Source organism: Rissa tridactyla, chromosome 20 (assembly GCF_028500815.1).
Source record: "Rissa tridactyla isolate bRisTri1 chromosome 20, bRisTri1.patW.cur.20221130, whole genome shotgun sequence".
Lineage (NCBI taxonomy): Eukaryota > Metazoa > Chordata > Aves > Charadriiformes > Laridae > Rissa > Rissa tridactyla.
This window is the reverse complement of record NC_071485.1, coordinates 3093404-3106912: the sequence shown is the minus strand read 5'-3', so window position 1 is coordinate 3106912 and position 13509 is coordinate 3093404. Positions and strand designations below refer to the sequence as shown.

The 13509-nt window shown below is 57.6% G+C and overlaps 2 protein-coding genes across 2 annotated transcripts; one reads left to right on the top strand and one right to left on the bottom strand.

The window, feature by feature from the left end:
- Positions 1 to 3071: 3071 nt before the first annotated feature.
- Positions 3072 to 10622, top strand: MOB1A (MOB kinase activator 1A). The gene is made up of 6 exons (XM_054180912.1): positions 3072 to 3218; positions 5691 to 5857; positions 6877 to 6970; positions 8845 to 8978; positions 9101 to 9264; positions 9885 to 10622. Exons 1-6 carry the CDS (start codon positions 3205 to 3207, stop codon positions 9960 to 9962), a joined length of 651 nt encoding a protein of 216 aa, XP_054036887.1. The 5' UTR covers positions 3072 to 3204; the 3' UTR covers positions 9963 to 10622.
- Positions 10623 to 10705: 83 nt separating this feature from the next.
- On the bottom strand, positions 10706 to 13468 carry BOLA3 (bolA family member 3). Its single transcript, XM_054180913.1, has 4 exons — positions 13369 to 13468; positions 12697 to 12820; positions 12400 to 12488; positions 10706 to 10871 (listed from the first exon to the last, which is right to left on the bottom strand). Exons 1-4 carry the CDS (start codon positions 13405 to 13407, stop codon positions 10806 to 10808), a joined length of 318 nt encoding a protein of 105 aa, XP_054036888.1. The 5' UTR covers positions 13408 to 13468; the 3' UTR covers positions 10706 to 10805.
- Between the last annotated feature and the right edge of the window lie 41 nt (positions 13469 to 13509).

Genomic DNA, 13509 nt, shown 5'->3' with positions numbered 1-13509 from the left:
CCCGCCCTTATATAGGGCAGAGGGTCTGGCCCCTCCCCTCCCGGCGAGCGGCGGGAGCCAATCGCCGCGACGAGCGGCGCGGAGGGGAAAGCTGAATGGCGGCGGAGAGGGAGGGGGCGGGACGGAGCGGGAGCTCCGCGGCTGCGATTGGGGTAGAGGGGAGAGAGGCGCTCGGGAGAGAGGGGGTGGGCGGGGCGGAAGGAGAAAGAGGATGTGATTGGCGGAGACGGGCGGGGCTCGGCCTCCCTAGTTGGGCACGGCGGCGCTCATTGGCTGGGGCGGGGAGGGGAAGAGGGGCTGCAAGAGGGGCCGCGGGTTGCGTAAGGCGGGGGCGGGGCCGGGGGGCTGGGGGCGGGGCCAGGGGGGTCAGGGGTCAGGGCTGGGGCGGGGGTCAGGGCTGGGATCGGGGCTGGGACTAGGATTGGAGCTGGGATTGGGGTTGGAGCCTGGATTGGGGATGGGACTGGAGCTGGGATTGGGGCTGGGATTGGGGTTGGAGCCGGGATTGGGGTTAGAGCCTGGATTGGGGATGGGACTGGGGCTGGGATTGGAGTTGGGGCTGGGATTGGGGCTGGGACTGGAGTCGGGGCTGGGATTTGGGTCGGAGCTGGATTGGCACTGGGGCTGGGGTTAGAGCTGGGATTGGGGTTGGAGCCCGGATTGGGGTTAGAGCTGGAATTAGGGCTGAGATTAGGTCTGGGATTGAAGTCGGACTGGGGTTGGAGCTGGGATTAGGGTTAGATACAGGATTGGGGCTGGGACTGGGGGTAGAGGCGGGATTGGGGCTGGAATTGGAGTTGGGGCTGGGATTTGGGTTGGAGCTGGGATTGGCACTGGGATTGGGGTTAGAGCTGGGATTGGCGCTGGGATTGGCACTGGGATTGGGGTTGGAGCTGGGGTTGGGGTTGGAGCTGGGATTGGGCCTGGGAACGGAGTTAGAGCTGGAATTAGGGGTGGGATTGGGATTGGGGCTGGGATTTGAGTTGGAGCTGGGATTAGGGCTGGGACTGGGGCGGGGACTGGGGTTAGAGCTGGGATTGGGGCTGGGATTGGGACTGGATTTACGGCTAAACGCTGGGTTGGGGTTAGGGCGGCCACCCGTCAGCATCCATCGATGGCGAGAGGCAGCCGTTACTCACCCTTTGCATTTCTCCGCTATTTCTGGCCGCGCTCTTCGCAGGTGGAAAAATTCAATGCTTTTGTGCAAAACGAAATATCGTTAATTTATTTTTTAACAGGTCCCGCATGGCGTCTGCCAGCCCATGGCACTGGCTCGGGTCGGGATGGGTGCGGATGATGCTCCCGGGTGTTGGGTGGAAGGAAGCAAGAAACCTGCACGGCAAAGAGGTAAAATGAAAGTCTGTAAATCCTGCGGAACCCGTCCTGAGCGAGTTTAGCCACGCCTGCGTGTTTATTTTCCTTGGCTTTACCTTATGCGCCCCCTGAGCTGCCGAAGGCGGCGTTGGAGGTTTATCTCAAGGTTACTGAGGTGCTGGGTAAAGCCTGGGGAGGCTTTTATGCCTCCCCGAGTGTCAAATAAATACTAAGCATCACCAGCCGCCATCCCCGTGATGTCCTTCAGTGGAGCTGGCTCCACACCGTGCTGCTTGTGAGAGCTGCGGGAGGTGGCCCGGTCAGGAGCGAAGATAACCTCATGGGGTTTATTTTATTTTTTAAGTTGTTTAGGGTGGCCACGGTCACTCCCTGGTTTTAAAAGTAATTTTTTGGGGTCAATAACAGCAGCTCCTTGCTAAGATGAGGACTGTAAGGGTTGTGTGGCTGCAAAAAAAAAAAAGGGGGTGAAAAGCTGCAGAAATCAGCCCTGGGAAAAGGACTTGAGAAATTTTAGGATGTTTTGGGAGGATTTCAGCCCATGAAGTTGGTCTGGGGGGCTAGATGGGGCATACGGGCCCGGCCTGGTGTTGACGCTGAAAAGAAGGCACTGAAATAAAATGGTGGTTAGCAGGCGTGTGGGGAAGCGCCTGTGAGGTGGGGGTGACCCAGGAAGAGGAAGGTCCATGGTGTGGGGGGGTGCCCAGCCCCATGAAAAGGTTTTTTGGGGATGCCCAGACCAATGAGCAAGGGGCTCAGGAGGTGCCCAGGCCCGTAAGGATGGGTCTCTGGGGGTGCCCAGGCCCATGGGGGGTGCCCAGACCTATGGGGAGGGGGCTCAGGAGGTGCCCAGGCCCATAGCGGGGATGCCCAGGCTCATGGGGAGGTGTCTCTGGGGATGCCCAGGCACACGAGGAGGGTCTTTGGGGTGCCCAGGCCCGTGGGAGTGCCCAGACTGCTGGGGAAGGAGGCTCAGGAGGTGTCCAGACCCATGGGGGGCTGCCCAGGCTCACAAGGTGAGGGCTCTGGGGCTGCCCAGGCTCATACGGCAGGGGACTCTGGGAATGCCCAGGCCCATGGAGGGGCTGGTTCCTAGGCCCATGGGGTGTGTCCAGGCCCATAGAGGGTCCCTAGGCCCATGGGGGGTGCCCAGGCCCATGGAGGATACCTAGGCCCACGTGGAGGGGGCTCTGTGTGTCCCCAGGCCCATGGGGAGGGGATTTTGAAAGGTCCCCAGGCCCGTGGAGGATACCTAGGCCCACGTGGAGAGGGCTCTGGGGGTCCTCAGGCCTATGGGAGGGTTCCTAGACCCATGGGGAGGGGGTTTTGAAGGTCCCCAGGCCCATGGGAAAGGGGCTGTGGAGACATCCAGGCCCATGGGGGGTTCCCAAGTCCATTAGGAGGGGGCTCAGGGGGTCCCCAGGCCCATGGGATGTGTCCAGGCCCATAGAGGGTCCCTAGGCCCATGTGGAGGGGGCTCTGGGGGGTCCCCAGGCCAATGGGGAGGGGGCTGTGGGGAGGTCCAGGCCCACGGGGGTTCCCCACACCCATGTGGAGGGGGCTCTGGGCGTCCCCAGGCCCAGGGGGAGGGGGCTGTGGGGAGGTCCAGGCCCACGGGGGGCCCGAGGCCGGCCCAGCCCCACGCTGACCTCGGGCCCGGGGGCTGTCGCTATGGCGATGGCGCCGCGCGAGGCCCCGCCTCCCTCTGCCGGAAGCCCCGCCCTCCCGCCGCAGCTCTCGCGAGAGTTGCCGGCGGGGCGGGGCGGGGCGGGCGCTGCCCGCCAGGAGCTCTGGCCGCGCGCGAGAAGCCGCCGGCGCCGCCGCCGCCTTCGCCTCAGCTCGGTCCGGGGCCTCGGCCCGGCCCCGCTCGCCATGAGTTTCCTCTTGTGAGTGCCCGGGCTGCCTCGGGGGAGGCCCTGAGGGAGCGGGATAACTGTGAGAGGCTTTGTGGGGGGAGAAGGGGCTCTGGGGGGGAGGAAGGCCTCTGTGAAGGGGAAGGCCTCTGTGGAGGGGGTCTGTGGGGGGCTTTGGGAGGGTTGTGAGAGGATTTTGTTGGGGCGGGGGCACTTGGGCCTGGTCTATGAGAGGTATTGGGTTGGGAGGAGCGTTTGGGGAAACCCCGAGGGAGTGGGATAGCTGTGAGGGGCTTTGGGGGGGAGGCTTTTGGGGAGGGACTGCGTGAGAGGCTTGGGGGGGGGAAGGCCTGTGGGGAGGGGGTATGTGGGGGGCTTTGGGAGGGTTGTGAGAGGATTTGGCTGGGGGGCCAGTACTTGAGCTTGGTCTGTGAGAGATGGGAGCGTTTGGGGAGGCCTTGAGGCCGGGCCTCTGAAGGCCTTGAGGGAGAGGAAGGCTTTTGGGGAGGCCCTGGGGGTGTTCCTGGGGTGGGGGATGCTGAGGGAGGCCTTGCAGGGAGGTGCAGGTGGTGTTTGGGAGCGTGGGGGTGGGGTCCTGAGGGAAGTCCTGGGCCTCGAGGGAGGCTTTTGGGGGTTGGAGGCCCCAGCGGTGCCTGGGAGCTCAGGAAGGTCTTGTGGTGAGGTAGGAAAGGGCTCTTAAGGGAAGTTTCAGGGGGAAGCCCTGAGTGGCTTTGGGCAGAGGCCCTGGGGGTTCATGAGGTGCTTTGGGGGGGCCTAGGTGTGTATGGAGGGGGGATGGCTTTGAAAAGTGTCCCCAGGGCTGTATGAGGAGAGACCAAGGAAGAGTGTGAGGAGGCCCTGGAGGGACATAGAGAGGAGTGTAGTCCTGTGGAGGAAGTCCTGTAGTGTTTTTCTAGGAGAAAGGCAGGGTGAGAGACGGTGCCTTGCAGGGCTGGGGTCCCAGGCCGGGATGTGGAGGGGGGGCTGGCAGCAGGGTGGCCCTGGAGGGCACGCACCCCAGGGAGTGCCCACATTGGGTGAGTGCCGTGGAAGGGTACGGGGGGGCTTTGAGGCGTGTTTGAGGGGATGGGAAGCCTCTTAGGGTGTAGTCTTAGAGGGAAGGCTCTGGAGAGGGGTTGTCTTGTGAGGGTTAATCCCTCCCAGGTGGGGAGAATTTGAGGGGTTGGTCTTCCAGGGGAATTGGGGGAGGCCCTGAGAGACGGGAGGGGGCTTTGGGGGTGTGGGGTAAGGTGGAAAGGAGGAGGCCTTGGTCCCATGGGTGTGGGGCTTAGACCTGGGTGGGCTTTGGGTAAGCCTTACCCTGTAGTAATTTGCTAGACCTACAGGCGTCTGGTGTAAAAAATGCTGCAGGGGGTAGGCTGTTGCATACCTGCGTTGTAGAGGTGAAGGCTTGTAAAGTGTGAGAGAGTTTCTGGCTCTTAAAGCCTGGTAGGTGCTGTGGATGAGGACTGGAGGCATTTTGTGGCATAAGAAGGGTCTGGGGAGCCTCTTCCTAGGGTTGATGATGTGCTGGGTCTGGCTTTGGGACCCTCTGCCTCAGGTCAGTGACGTGCTGGGCCTGCATTTCATCTGCAGCAGGAGGTAGTGGTTTGGTTAAAGAGCGAGCTGGATCTAAAGGTCTTTTATTTCCGCACTGAGCGCTGCACGTAAACAGAGTGTGTAAAGCCATAAGGTTGCACCAGGAAGCTGCCGCGAGGTGCGTGTCAGCCAAACGCATCCGGTTACATGAAACGGTGGCAGGACGCCGGTGATGCCGAGCAGCGCGTGCCAGAGAAGCCCATTTCCCCCAAGCTGTGCTTTGGCCCTGGCCATCCTGTTGTTTGCATCACTCTCGTTTGGAAGTAGAGAGCTGGTGGGGTCTGAAAGTTAAGCTTTTGTGCTTGAGAAGTATCAAAATTCATCCCGTTTTTGGCAGCGTTGGCTGTTCAGGGAGAGGCTGCAGTACTGCTGGCCCCGTTGGAGGGATGGGGGGAGTTTGGCGAGGAGTTGTGCGATGGCTGGGCTGCTGAGCACAGCTGTCGGTACGATGCAGCAAGGGAAGATTATGATGACTATTTGCGTTTCAGGGCTGGAGCCTATTAAGTAGCTATTTTTAGCGAGCTGTTTCCTGCAGTGCATTGGAGCATCTAATATTTGCCCCCATCAAACTGACCTAGTGGCAGGTCGTGTTGTTCCCCAGCAGAGTTACGTGGGCTTTTCCTTTCGTGATCGAAAGTGAGTGTTGCTTGATGAGTCTTTGGGCCGTTGCACCAAATGTTTGTGATTTTTAAAAAGGGTAGGTGAAAGAGGGAAGTGTGCAGGTGGCTTTTTAGTGATGCCCTCAGAAACGCTTCGGCTTGCACATAGGATCTGTCTGCCCCAACGGTGGGGAAATGGGGAAGGGCTGGTGTCACCCTGGTTAGGAGTGCTGGATGGTGAGGGGTAACGTTTCTGGGAAGGGAACGCTGTTAAAGGACTAACTGGAAATGTTTTCCCTCTTGTTAGCGGGAGTCGATCTTCAAAAACATTCAAACCCAAGAAGAACATTCCCGAAGGCTCCCATCAGTATGAACTCTTGAAACATGCGGAAGCGACTCTGGGGAGCGGTAACCTTAGACAAGCGGTTATGTTGCCGGAGGGAGAGGACCTGAATGAGTGGATCGCAGTTAACAGTAAGCACTGTGAAAGAGCGATCCGCCCGAGTGTGGAGGTGGAGTGGGAAAACCAACAATCACTGGTTTTTATCCTTAAAAGCACCTAGAACTTCTCTGAATTAAATTCTTATCCTAAGCATACTCTGTTGAGGTAACCGAATTGGGGTTAAAAGGAAGTAAAGTGTGACGTGCCGATGGCAGATGTGTCAGCGGGGCGTTGCGCTCCAGATGCATGCTAAAACTGAGAAACAAACCCAAACCTGCACTGTGGTGGTTTTGGGGTGATTTTTTTGAGTTCAGACTTGCAAAAGCGATTAGGTTTGTGAATAGTTATTTTTGTACTTGCGAGTAAGCTTCGAGTATTTATATTTGGAATTACAGAGTTAGCATTGTTGTCTGCAAAAATGGTCACAGCGAGTAGTCCAGGGAAAATGTGGAACCTTATCATCCACTGAACTCTAGGTTTGTGGAGTTTATTTTTTGTTTTCTGTTTTTATTTTATCGTTGCTGGGTGCATAGTGTAAAAAGCCAAATACTACAAATTTGTTTTGCTTTCAGCAGTTGCTCTCCCTGGCCTTGAATTTTGTTTCTTTGGAAGTTTAAGGAGGAAAAGGTAGCTTTGAGCAATGGAAAACATTGTCAGGCCACAAGCTTTCAACCTAGGGAGGGTCTCCTGTATTATCAAAATCAGTTGGGTTTTTGAGGTACTGTCGTGTTTCTAAATGGAACCTAAAGCAGTCATTTCCAAGGTAGGGAAGGCTAAGTGGAGCTTCACACTGTACAAATTGATTAGGGGCAGTAGCCAGACAGTAAAAATTGACAGTGCAATTAAAATTCCTAGATGGTCAAAATGTCTCGAAGTCATCAGCCACGTGACGTCGTAGGGAAGGGGGATGTTTGTTTTTGCCGAGTTTTGCAGCGCGTTCACCCCTGCGACAGTGATCCTCAGAGGCTGTGTCAGCTGAACGAGAGTGAACCGGTGCTCGGTTGGCTTTGTGTTTTGCACTTTGAGAACACTTGATACGTTTCCTTTCCAGCCGTGGATTTCTTCAACCAAATCAACATGCTGTACGGGACCATTACAGAGTTCTGCACGGAGGCGAGCTGTCCAGTCATGTCCGCAGGACCAAGGTAGGAAGTTTACTGTGGTCTACAGCTGCAGTTTAAATGTGGAGAAGTAGGTGGATGCGCAGGTTGCTCGAGCATGCATAGAAAGAAGCTGAAAAGAGGACAGGATGTGTCCAGATTGGGTCGAGGCGCAGCATCGTGCTCCCCCAGTGTTACTTATCTGGGCGTGAAGCCGTGCTGTCTGTTAAGGAGGCTGCGTGGTGTCAGTAGCCGTCAGTTTGTCTGGCATATTGAGCATCTGTCTAGGGGAAGCGTGCATGGGGATCTCTTTTCCCCCTGTTGATCAGTTCCCTATGTTATCTGGGGGCTGAAAAGCTGTGTTGTTGAAATGGCTTGTTTTAAGAAAAATGAGAGATCTAACTTGACTGGAAGCATCTGGTTTTGCTGTCAAAGTCTTACAGCAACCTCTTGATGTGCCGTCTCGCACAGGCGGTGTTCTGAGAGGCCGTGGCATGGTCTTACTGAGCATGAGCGATTCTGAAGATGCCGTGGCCAGCACAGGGCAGGACGTGAGGCAGGCGAATGCTCGGGTCAGGTTACTGTATGGTGCGTGCGATGACTGCAGGGAGAAAAGGGCAGCCTGACGCTGCTGCTGTTGTGGAGAGTTAAAGCTGGGAAGGGAACCTCATGCTTATAGAGACTGGTAGGTGCAGTAGGGAACAGCTAAGCATCTTTTTGGGTCCTGCCGATCCGTACGCCATCTCAGGGCTGGCATCATCTGCCCCGTTGAATCAGCCTGGCTTGAAGTATGCTTATCCTGGCACAGGCCGTGAAAGAGACAAAGTGTGTGTTGTTCCGAGGTAGTTTTAGGGGCTGCTGTCCCTCGATTAGCACTGCCGCTCGTCATGCAGGCGAGAAGCATGGGCGGTGGTTTTCAGATATATTTAGCTGACGTAGCGTAACTGCTTTGTAGGAATAGATTTGGGGTATTATGGAAGGCAGAAGGAAAATAGTGAAGATGTACTTGGGGTGCCGTGTTGTTTTTAGGCGGTGGGAATAACTGTGGGGAGGAAAAGATTATGTGTTGGTTCTGCACTTGTGTATTTTGTCGAGGTGAAGCTGCAGCAGGGTATCTTGTTTGTAAAGTTGCTTGAGGCTCTGTGTTTTTCAGGGCAGCAGCGTGGAGTCTGGCCGGTGGGCAGTATTTGTAGGGTGCTGTGTAACATCCTGCCCCACTTTTCTACACAGAAGTATGTAGATTGCAAGTTCCTGTTTCTATATTCGGGGACATTTCCTGTAGTGACTTCCTGTTTAAATGGCACCATTTGTTTTCACTTGTCGTCGGTCAAGAGGCGACAGTCAAAACATGGGGGTTTTCCCTCTGCTTTTGAAGGATTTTGCAAAAGATGGCAAAGAAAGCGCGTCGTGTCGTCGTGTAGCGTTACGGTCAATGTCTGCCCCAGTTTGGCGGAGCCATGGGATTGATAAGCACGCATGTCGATTTGAGACAGCGGCTTCCAAAATGTGCAGCCCTGGGGCCATTAGCCACCTCGTGTGAGGGGAGAGGGAGTGCTGAATTCCTGGAGGGTGTCTGAAAGCCATAGGTGAATTAATTCAGATGATGGGCGATGGCCCTGATGCTTCCCTCTGGCCAGTTCTTGTCTCACTTTGAGGAAACGCTGATGTCAGAGGAGGTTGCCATGAAGCTGAATTTCACTTTTGAGGGTCAAACCCTGAGGCAGTCGGGATGGAGGCATTAACTCTGACGCCGTGCAGGAGAAACTCAGAAAGGCAAAGCGCTGCTCTTGTCACTTCCAAGGAGTACGAGCGTTGCAGTGTCACTCCGTACTGAGATAAGGAGGAAGCTGTGGGGCCCGAAAAATTCAGTTTTTTTTCTCTTGGAGCAAAGAATTTCTTTTCCTTCCCTCTCCCCGCAGGTACGAGTACCACTGGGCGGACGGCACCAACATAAAGAAGCCAATCAAGTGCTCGGCTCCGAAGTACATCGATTACTTGATGACGTGGGTGCAGGACCAGCTGGATGATGAAACGCTCTTCCCTTCAAAGATCGGTAAGCACGGCTGCACGACGCAACGGGCCTCGCGTATGGGACCAAGACGCTGCTTGGAACGTCTTGCTTTGGTACTTCTGACTGAACGGAAGGATTCATCCGTGCGTGCTGGTGCATTTCAGGCGTTCCTTTTCCCAAGAACTTCATGTCGGTGGCCAAGACGATCCTGAAGCGTCTGTTCCGTGTCTACGCCCACATCTACCACCAGCACTTCGATTCCGTCATGCGGCTGCAGGAGGAGGCCCACCTCAACACCTCTTTCAAGCACTTTATCTTCTTTGTGCAGGTGAGTTGCCAAACAGCAGCCGGTCGCTTGCCTCTGGGGTTTCTTGTTCCCCCTTTGCCTTTAAAGGGAGTTGGATTTTACGTGCCTCCTCGCTCTTTGAAGATCTACAGCTGAGGCATGCACTGGAAGATATGCTTGGCTCCCACCCTCTGTATCATGCGAACTGTGCAGCTGTGGGTTTGTGGTGTTGGGTTTTGGGTTGGTCTGGGTTTTGTTTTTGTTTTTTGCAGGAAGTATGGCTGAGTTGGCTGTAAATGCTTGAATTTCCCTCTCTGGTTTTAGCTGTCGACTTGCAGCAAAAGAAACCAGGCTCAGAGGAGAACTTGAGGGTTTTGTAGCTCAAGAATTGACTCAGAAATAGCAGCAGCACCTTTTTTCCTTTTTTTTTTTTTTAAAACAGCCTGTTCTGTGACCAGATGTGGGATTCATTGTGCAGAGCAGCATGGTATTTCTCAGTGATGCGGTGGAAAAGGTTTTGTTGTCTTGAAATGCTTGAATTTCTCTCAGGAGCTGGCATGCATTGACATGGGGTGTACAGTGGCCGGATGTGTTTTCCAGCAGCTCTTTAAGAGGTGCCTTCAGTTTTTCTGTTGTTTTTGTTTTTTTTTTTCCCCTGCCAGGAATTCAACTTGATTGACAGGCGGGAGTTGGCTCCTCTGCAGGAACTGATTGAGAAGCTGGGTTCCAAAGACAGATAAACTTTCCCCGGAGGACCCTTTTGGCCGCTCCTTTCCGCTTTGTACGCCTGCCACTTCTACGCTTCGCCTTCAGCGACGCAAGCCCCGAGTGGCGTCAGTCTCAGAGGCCAAGCATCGCTTCTACTCTGCAGCGGCCTGCGGTGGTTTAGAAGTCATTGGCTGCGGTGACTTGCCGTGTGTAGTCCACTTGGTTTTCTAGGCATGCGCTCAAGTCTGGCGAGTCCTGCAGTCTAGGACTTGGCCTCGGAGCTGGTTTTGTTCCCCACAGGCATGGGGCAGAGTTCCGGGTGCTGCGCTACTGCTTTCTACTCCCAGAGGCCAAGTTTTCCTCTGGCCCCCATGGACACGGTGCTTGGCCTGTGAGCAGCCCGACCAGGGCTGAGCCCAGGGTGTGTTTACCCTGGGTGAGAGCAGAGTGGCTCGGCTTATTTTTGGAAGTGTTTTTTTTTTTTTTTTTGGATGTGAGGTGCACTTAGAGCCTTAAGCTCCCCTTTGGCAGCAGCAGCAGCGTTGTGGGGGGGAGGAAAAGAAGTGCCTGGCCCAAGGGGAGCCTGTCCCCTGCCTGGAAGAGCAGCTTGCTCGTGTTCCCAGCATGGTGGGGGGGGCTGCTGAGGGAGGGACCCAGCAATAATAAAGTTTCTCCTTCCTGCTCTTCTTTCAGAGGGGTGTTTCTTCTTCTGTCCCCCTCCCCTCGCAGCCCCCCAGCCCTGCGCAGGTGCCTAATCGAAAACACAGCACTTGGATAAATTTGTAGGTAGTCTGGGAGGGCAGCGGCCTCCTGGTCACCAGCACAGAGCCCTGCAGGCACCTCTCAAACATCTTTATTGACCAACCGACAAAGCGTCAAGGTTTGGGGGTGGAGGTGAAGATGCGCAGTCCGTGCATGCTCTTGATCTCCTCGCTCAGTGCCTGCAACAGAGACACCAGCACTGAGAGTCTGGGGGCGGGGGGGGGCTGGTGCTTGTGCACAGCGAAGTGGCTGCGTGAGGCCAGCGGCCACCAAGTGCTGCTGACTCTCATTTTGAGAGGCCCAGCTCATCTCTAGGGTGCTGCGCACTGAGAAACAGCGTACCCAAGTCGCGCCGTTGGGCAAAAAATTGAGGGCTGCCCCCCGGCAGGCAGCCTGCCTGCGTGCTGCGCGCACACAGCAGCACCACCGCTGTGATTAGGAAGGGCTGTGCTGGGTACGGGCGCAGCACCCTGCGCTAATCCTTGGGTCAGCACCCACTAGATTGTGCACAGGCATCACGGCCCCCCAGGCTGAAGTGCTACACTGGCAGAAAACAAGGGCTAACGTGGTTATTAGTGGGGGAAAAAGGAAAGGCTCTGCTTTCAGGGCACTCACAGTACGGCTGCGCCCGGCTTCGGCACAGGCTGGTACACACACACACAACCCTGTTCACGGGGAAGGGAAGGACTGTGCTATTTATTACCGGAAAAAAAAGGGAACGCAACTGTGACACTCACGCTGTGTGCACACGCAGGCTCTTGGAACTTAAACCCCGCTGAGAGCGTGTGTGTGTGTACCTATCCGCTGTTTATTATGAGGCAGGGGAATTTTATTACTTAATTCTGGGAGGGGAGAAGGGCTCTGCTTTTCAGGCACTAGCACTGCGTAGAGGCCCAGCACCAACCATCCTCTGGCTCTGGTCACGCTGCGTGTAACGCTGCCCAGTTGGGTACTGCGGGTGCGCGCTCGTACGTGCTACAGGCTGCGAGCGCTGCGTGTGCAGCTGCGCTGCTCTCTGAGAAGGGCTGGCCACGCTGGTTATTATCGGGAAGGGAAAAAAAGGGGCTACGGTGGTTATTACTGGGGGGGGGAAGGAAGGGCTACACAGATGCGCGCACACACACACACACCCCCATCAGAGTGCCTGGCTACAAGTGCTGTGCACACACACGCAGAGTGCCCTGCGCTAAGTGCTGCGCACACAGAGTTACGCTGGCCTTTCTTTTTCTTGGGAGGGAAGCAGGAGCTGCGCTGGTTCTTTACTGGGAGGGAAGCAGGAGCTGCCCTGTCTTTACTGGGAGGGAAGCAGGAGCTGCACTACTCAAGACACCTGCGCTGCGTGCCCGCGCAGCGCTTACCACTTGCACTGCGTGTGCCCGTGCAGCGCGTGTAGCTGAGCCCGCTGCCTGCAGCGCTTCAGCTGGGCACTGCGTGCGCACGGCACTCCCGTTTGGCACGCCAATTGTGTGTGCAGGCAGCAATTAGTGCTGTGCACACACACCACAATTAACGTGCCGGAGCAAAGTACTGCACACACATAGCCCGACGACGGAGCGCTGCGGGCAGCAGGCTGGGCTCCAGGTGCCACACGGGCAGTGCCAGCACGAAGCGCTGCGCACACTCACACACCCCCCCCGTGTCCCACGACGTGCCCGAACACAAGCGCCGCCAGCCGGGCTGCGTCCCCCCCCCGGCACCCCCCCTCACCTGATTAACCATCTGATGCTGCTGCACCGTCCGCTTCTCTCTGAATTCCTCCGACTCGATGTGAATTTCGTACATGGCGCCGCAGCCCCCTAGAAAAATAAACGCCGTGGCATGAGTGAACGTGAGGGTCCTTCGCACCCCACTGTTCCCAAATCCTTTTGGATCCCCAGCAAGGTGGGGGGGGGGGGGGGGGGGGGCTGGGGACAGACTCAACTCCTCCCTCACGAAGCGCCGGGATGGTTTGGGGCGGGGGGGGGGGGGGACACACACAGAGGAAATAAAGAGCCTTTTCTGTACCTGATATATCCACCACTTTGATGGCGGAGGCCCGGGGGAACTTCTCCCGCAGGACGCGGGTGACTCGGGCCTCCCCGTCCGTCTGCGAGGAGAAGCTTCGCCAGGTGCCGCGGCGCAGGAAGAGCTGGGGGGGGGGGGGGGGCAAAAATGCTCCTGAGAAACCCTTTCGGGGGCGGGGCGGGGGAGGGGGGGGGGATGGGGGGGGGGACGGGACGGGGACGGACGGACACCGGGGGTGGGGTGGGGGTGGAATACGAAGGAGGAGGGGGCACCGGGGGTGGGGGAGCGGCGAGAAGGCCGCCTTCCCCGGGGGGGGGGGGGGGCGCCGGGAGGTAGCTGGGGAAGTCTGCCTTCACCGGGCGGGGGGCACTGGAAACGGGGGGGGGGCGGGGGGGGCAGGCCGCCTTCACCGGTACCGGGGTGGGGGGGGACGACACTTACCGCGAGGGGGGCGGAGGGCACCTCCCCCGGTACCGGGACACTTACCGTGAGGAGGCGCAGCCCGCGCTTACCGGTACGGGGGGGGGGGGGACGGGACACAGAGGGAGCCGCGGGGAAACGGACCCAAAAAAAAAAAAAAGGGGGGGGGGGGGGGGGGGGGGGGCGCCTCGGACAACGCGCCCCCGCCCCTGGGCTGGGAAGGAGGGAGAAGGACGGACGGGGGACACGCACCGGCCCGCGGCCCAGCACCAGCCCCGCCGCGGCGGCCATAGTGGGCGGCTCGCGCCCCGCTGAGCACGCGCGGGGCCGCGCGCCCGGGTTTCACCCGCCGCCCGGCCAATCGGCGCGCGCCCTCGCGGCGGGGAGGGGAGG

Bases quoted from the DNA above. Each gene is read 5' to 3' on its own strand.
- BOLA3 (XM_054180913.1), bottom strand. From the start codon at position 13,407: ATGGCCGCCGCGGCGGGGCTGGTGCTGGGCCGCGGGCCG. The intron at 12,821-13,368 runs GTGCGTGTCCCC...CCCCCCCCCCAG, and splicing joins TGGTGCTGGGCCGCGGGCCG to CTCTTCCTGCGCCGCGGCAC. The intron at 12,489-12,696 runs GTACAGAAAAGG...TTATTTTTCTAG, and splicing joins CAAAGTGGTGGATATATCAG to GGGGCTGCGGCGCCATGTAC.
- MOB1A (XM_054180912.1), top strand. The intron at 8,979-9,100 runs GTAAGCACGGCT...GGTGCATTTCAG, and splicing joins GCTCTTCCCTTCAAAGATCG to GCGTTCCTTTTCCCAAGAAC. The intron at 9,265-9,884 runs GTGAGTTGCCAA...TTCCCCTGCCAG, and splicing joins ACTTTATCTTCTTTGTGCAG to GAATTCAACTTGATTGACAG.